Source organism: Mercenaria mercenaria, chromosome 7 (genome assembly GCF_021730395.1).
Source record: "Mercenaria mercenaria strain notata chromosome 7, MADL_Memer_1, whole genome shotgun sequence".
In the NCBI taxonomy this organism is placed as follows: Eukaryota; Metazoa; Mollusca; class Bivalvia; order Venerida; family Veneridae; genus Mercenaria; species Mercenaria mercenaria.
This window is the reverse complement of record NC_069367.1, coordinates 86,011,151-86,026,791: the sequence shown is the minus strand read 5'-3', so window position 1 is coordinate 86,026,791 and position 15,641 is coordinate 86,011,151. Positions and strand designations below refer to the sequence as shown.

Below are 15,641 nucleotides of genomic sequence, written 5' to 3'. Positions count from 1 at the left end.
ACTGGATCCCATTAAACGCCAGCGTTCTTGCTTGTTTTATTTGCAAGATTGAATAAAACATGCTGGAGAAACATTACAGTAAAATGAGAATATTTTGCAAGCTATTTATTTTCGCTCATGTATTCTTTTAAAGAACAAAATATTATTTTGACGTAAGCTTAAATTGCTAATAATCTATAAAAGAAAATTATTATTAGTTTAATTTACATTTACATTTACATTTAACGTCCGCATTACTCTTAATCTGGTCGATTTCTATAGTAGGAGGAAATGTATAATCATTTTTTTTTATAAATCACATGATATTCATCCTCTACACCGTTCGTATTACATCTTCTTCCCTACATTGCCCTATATAAATGTATGCAAACCTTATGTCTGTAATAGAACATTTACAACGCATATACCAAAAGCGTACACATCATTGAGCGTATTCTCTTGCAACATAGTTTTCACATTTGATAATCTGTTATATATTATTTCGCGTGAATCTAATAGATAATTACAAACAGAGTATAAAGTTCAACAGTCATAGATCTATGATAAAACTATACTAAATGTTTCAATAATTGATTGTTTTATCAAGTAAGATCAAACGATAGTAATAAAAAAGCCATGAAACCATCTGACAAATGGTTGGATTAATAACTCTTATTATCACATCTTGCTCATAATGAAAATGATTTCATTTAAAAAGTTAAAGGAAATATCAAAGGTTTTGCAATTTTCTTCGTGTTTTAATTGAATAGAGGTTGGTTTTCATACACTGTTACTTCTGTGTATTTTCAAGGGTCTTATAATACAGGAAGTGTTTTTTTATTCATCGAATTTCGGATGTGCTTTTGATAATTTAAAGAAACAGTATTTATACATAAATATTTGATAAACAGTATAAGTTTTATATATCATGAACTAATTCATACGAAATGAAACCGTTTATTTTTCAGCAATCATATCTTTGCACCTACAATATGTATCAAGTAAGTATATTTCAATAAGAAAATTCATTTTTTGATAATGTTCCTGTATAATGATGAGATTTTATCTCCTTACTATATTCTTTGTTTGTTACTTTTTACATATTTTATGACTGTATTAAGCATTTTTAGTAGTATATGTATAATACGTCAGTATGTATGTACAAACTTTGCTGATTCCGACTCGATATTTGCTTTGGTATTTAACCTATTTTAAAGCGAATCCATCTCGACATTTGAATGACTAGCTTAGCTAGTCTTCTGATTACACTACCGAACAATGCTGGGGGACTTGAGGTTTTAAGTATTGCATTTTTACACGTTTTCTATCACGCGTTTTTTACTTAACTGCAAAGTTATGTCAGTGGTTATATTCTGTAATCCAAGTGCAGAGAATGCCTGACACACATCTTGTAGTGTCTGTACCACTGAACGGAACACAAATGTTCACTTTACAAGTAATATTGCATTGGTAAATAATTTTGGCAGATTCACGGGAATTATAATGTATTGTTTCATTAGAATTGTGTATTATTTCAGTACAGACTTTGACTACAGCAAGCAGGAATGCAGGGATTTTAAAGATGCTAATCGGTTATAAACATCATGCATTAGAAGCTTAATGGTTTTATTCCCGGGACAAAGAGCATTAAAGCCCCTACTTACACTTTAATACTTAGTATTCAGGTAGCAAAATAAAATATGTTTGAAAAACCGGCATGCCCCATCATGATGTAATCACGTGATTACTATGTTATTTGACTTTAGACCAATTGACACCCAAAACAAAAGGGATTAACTCATGACCACACTCATCTTCTTATGACATCTGAGGCCTTTTGGTCTATACGCGAAAGCATTATTCAGTTATCAATAGGAAATATGGTAGAAAGACAAACAGACATGTTTTGACACAATCAGACGTTTTCTTTTGTTATAGATAAAATACCGATTTCAACAACAACCGACCTCAGAACTGATAGTGGTCATTTGCCAACCAGGTTGGAGGTTTTTGTGCCGCAGCGTTTTTCAGTTATCGTTTTTAGTATCAAGGTCACAGTTATCTTGCATTTGACCTACTGATCCCATACTTCTAGGGCTAATTTACTGATTACCGGCAAAACATCCTATGAAATTTGACGCCTTAAGGCTAAAGTTTTCTTAACTTATTAATCGAAACCGTTCTTAATATCAAGGTCTGTGACATTTTTTAACTGACTTCAAATGCAATTGAGGGCATTTGCTGATCACATGTAATGATCTTCAAAGTTTCACGCCTGTATGTAAGAGTTTTACACATATAGATGGGAAACCATTATCATTCTCGATTGTCTGTGATATGTAAATGAGGTCACGGTTAATGTCGCCGTGTCATTGAGTCAAAAATGTTGTTCGATCCATATCTAAAGAACACGTTACATTACAGTTTCAAACTTAAAAAATGATTGCCTTTGACCACGAGATAATTCAGATCGTCCAGGGGTCAGCAGATTATTAGTCAAGGTCGCAGTGACCTTGAGATTTGTCTCATTCTGCTTTATAATTGAAGAACATAGGCATACAGGCGTCAAACTGAATAATATTATTGCCTGCATTTATTATGGGGCCCATATTGTATTTGGGGTTAGTATGTCAAAGGTCAAGGTCACAGTGACCTTGAAACTATAAATGGTTTCCATGTGATAACCGAAGAACGCTACAGGCATCAAACTTCATCTGATAAACGGACAGACAGACTGACTGAAACAGGTACTTTGCGAAAATAAATAATGTTTGCAAAAGCGAAAAGTATTTTAAATAATAATTTAGAAAACAATTACAATTACACTTTTGCTGTTATAGCAGTATGACAATGAACATATTTGTGTGTGGTACATGCAATCTACCTCACAAAACTTACAACTGGAAATAACTCACCAGAACTCAAAGCTGTCAATACCTGTTTTCTTTAATAAGCTCGATTATCACACGACAATAGAAATACTATAAAAATTTGAAAAAAAAAAAACAAGGAGAAGCTAATGTTTCCTCTTTCTCCTCACTCCCCCTATCATCGCTCCCCCATCCTTTCCCTTTGCATTTGCGATCCCTTGATTTGACATCCGCTCCCCTTTTACTATGAGTAAGTTATCGTGCCCACCTTAATTTTGACTGCTGGAATCATAAGGCGGTGCAGGACTGTCGTTTTCCTGCTTATGTGTGTGCGTTTGAGTGCTTGTGTGTCTGTATGTCTTGGGCGGTGCCCTACAGTGTTGTTATAGTTTACTTGTCTCTTTATCGATGTAAGGTAGTTATGTGTGTGTATGTGTGTTTGTCTTTTGTACATGAGTGTCTGTGGTTGGACGACCTGTGAAGTTTCCACTTTTCTCTATTTTACGTTGTAGGGTTTTACGTTGTAGGGTAACTATGATTAAGGAAGTAGCATCCCTTTTGAATATTCATCTTTGTTTCACTTTCCCCTTAACCCCCCCCCCCCACCCCCTTTCTATCCCCTACCATCTCCTCCCCCTTTTATATGTTGCATAAATAAATGATTGTTGATTTTTGAAGCACCGTTTAATGTTTTGCGTTACAGATTTTGTTGTTTGGCCTAGTTGCAATGCGTGCTCTGAGGCTGTTTGTATGCTCTGGCTTCCGAGAAATCTACCCACACCTATTATCTTTGGTATTGTGTTGTTTCAGGCAAGGACCAGAAATGTAATACGGGTGAACCAGAAACAACGATAACAAGTGTTAGAAGTAAGTGCACCAACACTTTCCTTTCAATGATAAAGCCTACGTATGTGCTAATGACAATAATTATGAATGGTCACTCAGGAATCTCTGTGTTTTTCTAAATAACTATTATAATGCTTCCCTGTATGTAGGTCATTTTGGTTGTTGGCAAGACGTTAAATTTATTTGTGTAATTACTAAAGAAATATTCCAAGTTGGAAAGTTTTGATGTAGTTTATCTCCATACCAAAAAGTGTTTTTGCAATTCTGTTCAGTATGTTCGTTAAATGAATAAAGTAAATTGGCTATTGTGCGATGTATCATGCACGTGGAGTGCTATAAATACTTTATTAGCGTGTTTCATGTGTTTTCCTTTACTAACATAACTCTTAAATTATCTGGGTGTATTTTGCGGGGTTACAGAATGTAGAATTGGTAAAAAAGGGCAATTAATGGGATATAGATATATTTAAAAGTAATGAATAACATATAATTATTCATAAATGACATTATAATACAATGCTAATTACAACATTAGTCTGTCGTGTTAGCATTTGACCGCGGCCTCTGGTCATATGATGTAATGTAAAATGTTTCCTGTGACACCTGTTTTGCTTGTTCTGCTTATGCAGTATAATGTTAAATCAATTCTCGTTGACACTCGGCTTTCCTGGCTTCTGGTCATGCAGTACGAATTAAATATAGCCAAGATCTGTTGCACTGGCCCTCGGCTTGTGATCCCTTGTCACGTAATATATTTAATTCTTCTTCGATCTCCCGTATAGACACCTATCTTGCAGCTCCTGGTCGTCGTATAATAATCTTAGGTATAGCCGCGAGTAGTAGAATTGTCGAGTTGTATGCAGGCTCTGGTTTGTAGCATAATGTTATTATTTCCTCGATATTTCGTATTGGCACTCGGGTTGTGTTCTCAGGCCATGCAATGTTATGTTAATCATATCGCCTTCTACAAGTTTCTTGTATTTCTATTGGTCAATAGACGTCACGTGCAGACAGGTTATATTCCATATCCTGCTTGTAACCTTTCTATATGAATTTTGATTAAAACAAAATTGCTGCAGCATCGCTGGCGTAAATGAATAACATCTGATTATTAGCTTCAGCTATAGATAGCTTTTCCGAGAGTAAATTTTGTGTTTTCGTACCGTTTAATTCTCTTTCTAGTTTAGATTGGTAGAGTTAGCCCGTAAGAAGTGGAAATAGAACAATAACTCTCTATGGGAGACTGGCCACGGTTATCATGGTGGAAAATGTGTTTTAGGTTAAATCATTGTAAAGCAAAGGCAGTAACGTATTTGTTACTCAGCATTTTGTTTAAGAATTATATAATCTACATGCGAGATCAAGGATGTGACAGGAAAAGGGATTAAAACAGAAGTTTTAAGACATTTGTGACATCATGGAAAAAACGATGGATTTCCAAATGGTAGAACATAACGTTTTATGTTGTTTTGTTTTGTTCCTTTTTTTGTGGGGTGGGGGCGGGTTGTTGTTTTTTTCTGATAAAAACCAGTTCTTATCCCGCTTTTGTCTTTTGTGATTAAGTCAAAATGCAGTTAATTGTGCATTGTATGGTTAGTCAATTATAAACGAAATATGATGTCAAAAACCCAACAAGTTATAATTGTAAGTAGCTTTTTTAATTTGAAAAATGAGTTGATTATTGTATTATCCATCAGATTGGTAGCATTTAGTCTATGCTATTTAATGACCATTTTCCGTTCGATTGATTTAACAAATATTGAAATGAGAGAAGGAGGAAAGATAAGAATTTTGTTTATTTGTAATGTCCAAATTCGGAAACCTGATATGGATTTCCTCGACAGCGTATATCCCGCAACTTGTCAACAACAAGCAGTGTAACTAATAACATATCCTGGATATGGCGAATTAGCACTCAGCTTTTGGCTTCTGGTCATGTTGTAAAATGTAAAATATATTCTCGATCTGTAGATTTTTCTCTCTGCTTCGGGCTCATTGTCATGTAATATCATGTTAGATTTTTTCTCAACCTGTCTTATTGGAACTCGGCTCGTGGCCTCTATCATGTATAACAATGTTAAATTTAGCCCCAAATAGTCAAAATGGTACTCTTGTTTTTGGCTTCTGGCCATACTGTATAATGTTAATATATTCCATAATCTGTCGTTTTGACTCTCTGCTTACTGCCTCTGGCCACGCAGTACATTGTTACATATATCTTCCAATTTTGAATTTGCATTCATCTTGCGGCCTGTGGTCATGCTTTATGACGTTAAATATAGCCACAATTAGACGAATACGCACTCAGCTTGTAGCCTCTATCATATAGTATTCTGTTAAACATAGTTTTGAACTCTCCCAACGTCATTTAGCTAAGATGTGCTTGTCATGCAGTAAAATTTTGATTATAACCTCAATCTGTCTTATTTGTACTTGGCTTGCGGCATCTGATAATGCAGTATCATGTAGAATATATATTTTATCTTTCGCACCGACACTCGCTTTGCCTCCTTGTTTTTGACTAAAGATCAATGATATGTTTTGCGTCCATATCAATAACACATTATCCAGCAAACAAAAGGCAAACCATTATCTTGACATCATTTACCGATATCTTTCCAACGTGAGATAAAATATAGTTTTGCCTCCAATCTAAACCGATGTCGAATGGGGAAATCGTTTTATTTCTTGTTAAAGATTAAATATATAGATTTCTCGAAAGCATAAAACACCCAAAACACAGCCATAGAGCCATGCATCGCAAAGTAGGCCCACAACAAAAAAATTGTAACAGAAATATTTTATAGACAGCTAGTTTTAAAAAAATGCATCAACAAGTACAAAACAAACACATAAAAAGATGCGTAGTGACATGTTGCATTTGAACATATGTATTTATCCACTTAATAATATCACAAACATAAATAAATCTGGTAAATATATCGGCCAGACATCGGGTTTGATCTATCTGCTGATATTTACACTACTTTCAGACATTCATCTGACTATCAGATTATTGCGGTATGGGCATGCACACTGGGTAGTGTTTATACATTTCAGTAAAATACTACGATGTTTTGATCAGCGGCTACATGAGAAGCGGTAGTACACTGATGGGTACTATTCTAGGTTGGAGAAATGACTCGTTCTATCTATATGAGCCATTGTTGAAGATCTTTGTATGGACGTACTGGCATGGAAACGACACTGTCTGTCGCTCTGATCGTCTAGACTGCAGGTAAGTTAGACTGCATGTATAAAATTCTACATAAATAATACTTAAAGTGTATCTTATTCGTTATCAATGAAATCATATAGTTATTCATTCATAATATGATTCTTTGCACAATGCATATTACAATACAGGCGTTAACACGCTTTTCATCCAGAATAAAATATAATTTGGAGAAACTATCGGTATGAAGCACAATGCATGTAACACTTTATATGCAATTTACTGAAATGATGATTTATGCTTGTGAAAAGACCATATAGATCTCTGTAAACGATCTCATCTGAAATCAATGTACACAAGTAAAAGACAACGGACTCAGATAACAGTTATCCTAGTTATCAAGTGCTAAGAAGTGAGCTTTCTGTCAGTGGTATTTACAATACTCTCATGACAAAGGTCTACAAATTACCACCATGTTCGTTTAAATTGTGATTAGTTTCCTGACAAAATACATTAACACATCAACGTGTATACTACCGAGAAAATCAACTTCAGACGATATTAGCATCCAAGAGACTGTCAACATGTCAACTTCAGACGATATTAGCTTCAGACGATATTAGCATCCAAGAGACTGTCAATATGTTCCGCCGGCATATCCATAAAATGTGTAGAATCAAACACAGTTTGTGGTTTGAACTGATTGAACATAATACAGTGAATGTCTTACTCTGTGTTTCTACAAATACTGACATGAGTTATTTATAGTAGTGCATTGTTAGAATAGTTACATATATTTACATATCTGGTTTCTCAACCTACTAACAGTACATTTAAAAAAAAATCTTCATTCTAAAAATAGCTTATAGTACCTTTAAATATAATAAATATTCGATAATATAAATCTATTAGGCACATATAATATTTTACTTTATGAAGTCTTCCGAATATTTAGTCTTTTTGCCGAACCTTTGTTTCATCATATTGTTTAAATTTTGTGTCCATGGAGGACACACTTTGAGGTCAACCATGACTGTCGCTCATGAAACTTTGAAACGGGTTAAACAACGTGGCGATTGCTAAGTATTTTCAAAGCCAGGATACACATATAACTTGAGATAGTATGCAATCGCAATACTTACAATTGACTTGAAGTTAAGTTATTAATGTAGAAAACACACCTTGAACTTACACAGCTTTATATCAATTACTTGAATGACAGCGACAAAGATTGTATCTTAATTTGAAACGCACATATATCTGGTTTCTCTTCCTGTTATAAGTAACATTAAAACACTATCATTCTAAACTATCTTAAAGTACATCTCAATTCCTGCATGACGATATAAATCCAATAGGCACTTGTTTAAAATATTATTCATAGATTCCGAAGTTATTCAAATATTTTTTTTTCGATTTTAAAACAAGAAACTGAAACTGTTTTATTTGATTAAACGCCTATTTTTACGCAAAACATATTCAATGGCGTTTTACAAATACATAAAAATACGACAAAAATAAGATATTTAATGACATATAACATAAATGAGCATAAATATCATTGTGAATAAACTATTTTGTAGGCATCAAAAAAATATCAGACATCAGATAAGATTAATAAAATATAATAAAATAGAATATTAAGATACAGTAAGACAGCTGTTTGTCATTAAGAAAGAATAAGTGGGTTATTGCGACATGTCCAGAAGTTATTACAAACAACTGTATTTTGTATTTGTTATAATATAGTTCATATTCCAATGTATTTACACAATAAAATCATCCAGCTCACGTTACTTCAATCTCTTAAAATTTACAGTCACGGTCTCTAAAAGAGTGCAAAGTAATTTCCAAAATAATGAGTTTTCAACTTCTTTTTGAAAACATCTATTGTGTCTGAGTTCCTTATTTCGAGAGGCAATTCATTCCAGAGTTTAGGTCCAACAGTACCAAAACTTCTGTCGCTGAACGTTTTGCGCTTGTTGAAAGGAACAACGAAACACCCAGTAACGGAATTTGAAGAACGCAAGTTCCTTGTCTGTGTTTGATTTTAAAGACAATAATGTCTATCAATCATACAACTTTGAAACAGGATAGGCATCGTGATGATAGCTTAATATAACCACTGCAAGAATGTAACCTTTGGTGCACGATGAACAGATATAACATGAGATAGTAAGTAATAACAATTAATGCACTTGATTTGAAGCCAAATTATTCAGGTAGCCAACGCAAGACTTACATGACCGTATATCAATTACTTGAATGAAGCGGGAATGATTATTTTCAAACGCATGTGAAATACGCTTGTAATTTTTCTGCTTGGCGGTTTTACATTGTTAGATTGTATTCGTGGATTAATGGTATTATAATCATATAAATTTAGATTACAACACACTAAATAGCTGTTTTTCTTTTCTTTATATAAGATTGATATATTTGTAATGGACGCAGTACACACCTGGACTATTTTAATGTTTGTAACTTACATTGAAGAATACTGTTAGTGTTGAATAAGAATCAAAAGAAAAGCGGGAGTCATGTTTGATGCAAGAAAAATATCTTCAGTCAAACAAACAACTGCATAATCAGCTAAAAAAAGACCCCAAATTGTAGTGGTGGTGTATGATCTAAGCTGACAAAGTTTGTCATGTTATTACTTTATTACGAAAATGCTACTTACATGTCAAGCACAGATCTGTCATGTAATTTCCGCAAACAAAATGCAAAGAAAATAAGGAAAATAGCTCTACAGAGGAAAAGAACTAAGGACTATTTGAATCCGCCATTATGCGATTACCATTTTTCTGCACCATTTTCCTATTTAGTGCATGTATGCCTTTAGCGGATGATTTTGTTGTTGTAGTTGTTGTTTTTTTTGAAAAACCATCAACTCGTTTTTATGTATGTAGTCTTACAGTCGGTGGTCAGTATATATCACAATATTACTTGAATTGTTAAATATGTGTAAATAGACTTTTCTTATATCTTGCAGAAGTTTTTATTATATCGGCTACTGTACGAGGGGCAGTCGGGAAATATCCAGACCTTTCATGCTCCTGTCTTTTCACATGCAGCTATCTGCACATATCATACAGGAGCGAAAACTACATTTTAGTATGTATGAGGTTTAGAGCATTTAAACAAGGTATGTGTGACTCAAAGCTAGAGAAAAAGAGATGTGATAAAATTCCTGGTTTAAGAGGGTGAAAATCATTGCCACATTTTTGAAAGGTTGCAGATTTTCTTTCAGAAACCTGCAATTCCCATTCAAACTTTTATAGATTTGTTTCAAGTTCCAGCAGAACAGAACAAGCTAAGGGATACGCCAATGCCAGGGATGCCCGCTGAGGCAGCGACCGCTATAATAGTGACAAAAATTGATGTCTCAAAACTAAATCAATAAACAATGACTCATTAATAAAAAAAAGGGGAATGACATATACATAACAGCATAAGAAGGGAAACATTTCTTCAAAGAAAATATTGAACGGTTTTTGAGAACAAGCAAACAGTCCGGATATTTTGCGACCGCACCTCATAGTATATATGTTATATGTTTTTGTAGGTCTGTGAAACAATGTAAGTAAGAGATATGCATAAAGTCAAATGTGTAATATTTCCGCAATCTAGCCCATAGGGAAATCTTTTATCATGTTTCACATGAGAAGTACCTTAGTTTTTGTGTTGTTGTATTTTTATACTTATTGCCACTTGTTTTGTTATGTCGACGCCGTTTTCTGTCCACTGTAGTGTTTTTCCATTCTTGATACAGTGTCTGTTCGCCATGTATATGTTTACCATTGATTTATTCCATCATGGGTAATGACATTATGTCATGGCAAGCATCAGCTTGGTCGTTCGGTAATCTGCAGCAGTTTGCCTTTGAGCACATGACATATACCGTATATCTTATAGGGTAACCGACTTAATAGCTCAATTGCTTTAAGGTATTTGAATTGTTACTTTTATAGATAAAATTGTATTATTGTTAATAGTTACTGGCTTATTTGTCTAATAAGTTTAGTATTTTATTTAAATACAAAGCAATTGCTACCTTCAGACATAACAGAAATATAGGGCTCATCCGGGAACAACCAATGATTGCTATTCTTTTAAATTAAAATTCGACAAATCATTTTGTATAAAAAAAACTTCTAAATTTCGATTTTTGGTAGAGTACTTATAGCAGCAGGTATCAAAATGTCGTTTGATTTTGATACGTTTGTGGCTGAGCCATCCAAGGAGATATTCCAGTTAGCTAGGAAATCTGATTTACTTTTTCTTGCCAAGCATTATAACATTTCTGAAGTAAAGTCATCCATGCTCAAACAAGAAAATAAGAATTATTGTTTAATATTTCATAAATGCAAACATTTTTGATCCATCTGCTTAGTCATTTATTGTAGAAATACTGTGTGATTTAGAATTTAAAAATGCAATTAAAACTGGAATTCAAGAAAGGGAAAAAGAACAAAGAGAAAGAGATGTAGAGAGAAGAAAGTTTATGGTTAGAAGAGAACAAGTTAGAAATGGACGAGGGTGAGATAGAGAGTATACAATTTGAGTAAGAAATGAAAAAAATGGAACTGGCAGGTAGAACATAACCTTTTCCAAGTTCTTCTCACTTTGACGTCATCAAACATATTACTAGGTAAGTTCCTCAGTTTTAATAAAAAAAAGGTGATACATATTTCATGCATTTTGAAATATAGCAGACAATTTTAAATGACCCGAGAAAAAATGGAGTCTTCTTTAACAGAGTGTTCTAATTTGCAAAGCCCGTGAATCGATGCACAACTTTCTAAAGAACAAAGCTGAGATTATGATGTTGTAAAAGTATTACTCCTAAAAGGTTATGAGCTTGTTCCTGGGGCTTACAGGCAAAGATTCTGAAATTGTAATGAGGATTTTGACCAGACTCATGTTGAATTTGAGCGAGTTAAAGAGCAGACATTTGATATCTGTACATCAAAGAAGGTAGGTACTACTAATGACAAGCCAAGGTAACTAATGTTAAGTAAAGAATTTAAGATGTATATAAGCACCGACAAAAAACTTCCCCGGATAAAAAAAGCAGGTTGAAACTTAAGAACCTATATGAGGAGGAAACTTTCAAAACGTTAAGATACGAAGCTTCTACGTGTTTATCAAGCTCTGTAGATATTCAAACTGTTTAAATGAAATCTGACGGGAATCTCATGCGGACAGAAGAAAAACTAGTTTTAGTAAACATCATTATGCAACTTTACTTAGCACAGCTATTTCCACTTATAGTTGAAAGTGCTTTTTAATATCAATACTGGTTGACATATAATGTCAATTATGTATCAATGGCGAGAAGAACAAAGATATATATATATATACTCTGTCAGTTATCATTTCAGCAATACAACTTTAGAACAATATGTCTATAAATAGTAGAGAATCAGGCTCATGGCACCTTTTAAAAGAAAAGGAAAACTCAAAGATATATACAAGATATCTATTGTCCCGTCCTTTTGTAACAGAAGCGAACGTTCACCATTCCTATATCAAACACGCATTAGAAGGAACTGTATGAATCTAAACTCTAACTTATATAGCAATCACCTTATTCTAAATCATGCGTGCGAGTACGGTGCTATGATGGAATACACCGAACTGTCAAAATAACGGCCATCAGAGGAGAATATTTGATAATTCAGTACAACACAACAGGTGTTATTCAAAGACTGACTTTTTAGTTTGCGAATTTAGTTATGATTTAGGAGATACATAGTAAAATACAATGACCGACAATGGATTACAATTCTAGTGAACACTTTGCTCACCAGTTACAAATTTCTGTATGTTGTACAGTATACATTTATTTCTGGCTAGTATGGACATATATCATTGCCAATAGAAACCTTATGACAATTTTGATCTATACTTGATCGCTGATGACAGAATCACGTGATAGCAAATTTTACGAACTCGAGCCAGCACAATAAATTGACAATACAGAAGTAGAAGTTCTTGTTAACAGCTGGACTACAGTATCATCAAGTGATAACAAAAACATATATAAAGACATAGTAAATGACATAGTTAATGATGCAAATATTATATGTAATATCTATCCTATGCATATGCACAACAAAACTGTATGCACCCCAAGTGACCGTAATTGCATAGCGTTTTATGTAAACCAAACAGCTGCTTTTATGGAACATCAACGCTTTTAAGACCTGTAATATTAATAATAATAATAATAATAATAATAATAATACCAAAATAAAACTAATAATAATAATAATAATCAACGCTTGTAAGACCTTACCGATCACTTACCATGTGACATGTTATAAATCAGATGCTATTAGATTATGCACATGAAGAAACAAAACATGAACAATTACAAAAATGTACGTATGATTCTGTTCGAGTCTGGTCGATAATTTATACATTTGATGTTGCCTGTGATCTGAAACGCCGTGTCTACACACGCGGCGGCCCGTCATTGGCCACAAAGTTGGAATACGATGTCTATATACTTCTGATGGTCACCGCTTGAGAAGACCATCGAACATCCGGGATCTCATAGGTAACTCTCAGAATAGAGCAATGAGTATGACATCAAAAGCGACAGGAACATAAAAACAAGAGGGCCATGATGGCCCTATATTGCTCACCTGAGTTTAATTGCTTTCTTGAAAAAAATTCTTTGCTAAAGCTAAACAAATAACCCCATGGGGTGGGGTCAATTTGACCCCGGAGGTAATGATTTGAACAAATTTTGTAGAAGTCTACTAGGCAATGCTGCATGTCAAATATCTAAGATCTAAGCCTTTTGGTTTATTTTTAGAAATTTTTTGAAGATTTTCCTATGTAAAATCAAGTGACCCCTGGGGTGGGGTCAATTTTAACCCGGGGGTCATGATTTGAACAAATTTTGTAGAGGTTTTACTAGGCATGCTACATATGAAATATCTAAGCTCTAGGCCTTCTGGTTTATTTTGAAGATTTTTTTTATGTACAATCAAGTTATCCCATGGGGCGGGGTCAATTTGACCCCGTGGTCATGATTTGAATAAATTTTGTAGAAGTCTACTAGGCAATGCTACATGTCACAAAATCTAAGATCTAGGCCCTTTTGGTTTATTTTTAGAAAATTTTTGAAGATTTTCCTATGTAAAATCAAGTGACCCCTGGGGTGGGTCAATTTTGACCCGGGGGTAATGATTTGAACATATTTTGTAGAGGTCCACTAGGCAATGCTACATGTCAATATCTAAGCTCTAAGCTTCTGGTTTATTTTTAGAAATTTTTTGAAGATTTTTCCTATGTAAAATCAAGTGACCCCTGGGGCGAGGTCAAATTTTGACCCGGGGTCATGATTTGAACAATTTTAGTAGAGGTCCACTAGGCAATGCTACAAGTCAAATATCTAAGCTCTAGGGCTTCTGGTTTTTGAGAAGAATTTTTTTAAGATTTTCCTATGTAAATCAAGTGACCCCCGGGCGGGGTCAATTTTGACCCTGGGGTCATGATTTGAACAAACTTGGTAGAGGTCCATAGGCAATGCTTCACACCAAATATCTAAGCTCTAGGGCTTCTGGTTTTTGAGAAGAGATTTTTAAAGTTTTTACTTTTGGTTGCCATGGCAACCAGAATTCTGTATGGAATTCAATTCTTTGAACAATTTTTAAGAAGACCATCCAAGGAACAACCTGTGAAGTTTCATCAAAATTGGCCTGTTGGTTTAGGAGGGGGATGTTGTTTAAAGGAAAGTGTGGACGGACGGACGGACGGACGACGGACGGACGGACGGACGGACGACGGACGGACGGACGGACGGACGCCGGACGGTGAGTGATCACAATACCTCACCCTGAGCACTTTGTGCTCAGGTGAGCTAATAAACCAACTGCAGCAAATAATGTCAAGTTTACAAGCAGATATACTATTAATTAAACAAAACCAGACAGAAATCGATAGAGCGTGAGACGCAGAAAAGATAAACAAATATCGAGAGCGACCTCTCAGAAATACAAAACATGTTAGTGTTTAGCATTGACAATGTTAAACAATCGGTATTAGAATTGAAAACATTTTTCAAAAGTAAAATACGGTTCTGCAAATCCGAAATTTTCAAGCAGAATGATGATATCATTGAACTAAAAATGTCTGTATCCGCAGTCAACACTTACTTGACAACGTTGAGAAATGTTATGAACAACTCATCCGCTTCGACCTTAATGGACCCGTGCAATATAACCGTGCCACAAACAGTTTCAACACACGATGCACTCAACACCACATCAGACGGCACTACTTGCGCCTCATCCTGCCTTACAGCTATTGATTTTCAGGCATATAAAATTGCCCGGAGTAACCAGACTAACAAACAATCCAGTCCCTTTACAGAACAGGATTATACATAAATTGAATTGAGCAACAAGCTACGTATAAACAGTCATTGTAACTGTGATATGAAAACAGCCTCATCAGGCCAAAAAATCCAAACCGTTATATCCAATAGACAAAACGTTGTGCGACATAAAAGGAACCGCAAAGACTAGATCAATTTTGGTATTATCAAAAGAGAAATGAAAAGAACAAAACAAAATCGCGAGAAGGCATTTCAAAAATTTTACAGAATGCATCAAAATATGTACGCTGAAAAAGATAGCAACAATTATGTAAATTACGACAGCAAAGATAATGCTGATAAAGTCAAAATTTATACAGACTTTGATCATTTTGTGAAACGACGCACGATTAAGTTCTTGTATCGGAGTCAAAAA

The 15,641-nt window shown here is 34.4% G+C and overlaps 1 protein-coding gene across 1 annotated transcript in view; it reads left to right on the top strand.

Annotated features, from left to right (window-relative positions):
- The window catches only part of LOC123543351 (carbohydrate sulfotransferase 1-like), a 44,670-nt gene that overhangs the window by 12,898 nt on the left and 16,131 nt on the right, over nucleotides 1-15,641 (top strand). The window contains exons 3-5 of the mRNA XM_045329431.2: nucleotides 948-980; nucleotides 3,660-3,716; nucleotides 6,756-6,933. Coding sequence (XP_045185366.2) covers nucleotides 948-980; nucleotides 3,660-3,716; nucleotides 6,756-6,933 — 268 coding nt within the window. The remainder of the gene's footprint in view (nucleotides 1-947; nucleotides 981-3,659; nucleotides 3,717-6,755; nucleotides 6,934-15,641) is intronic.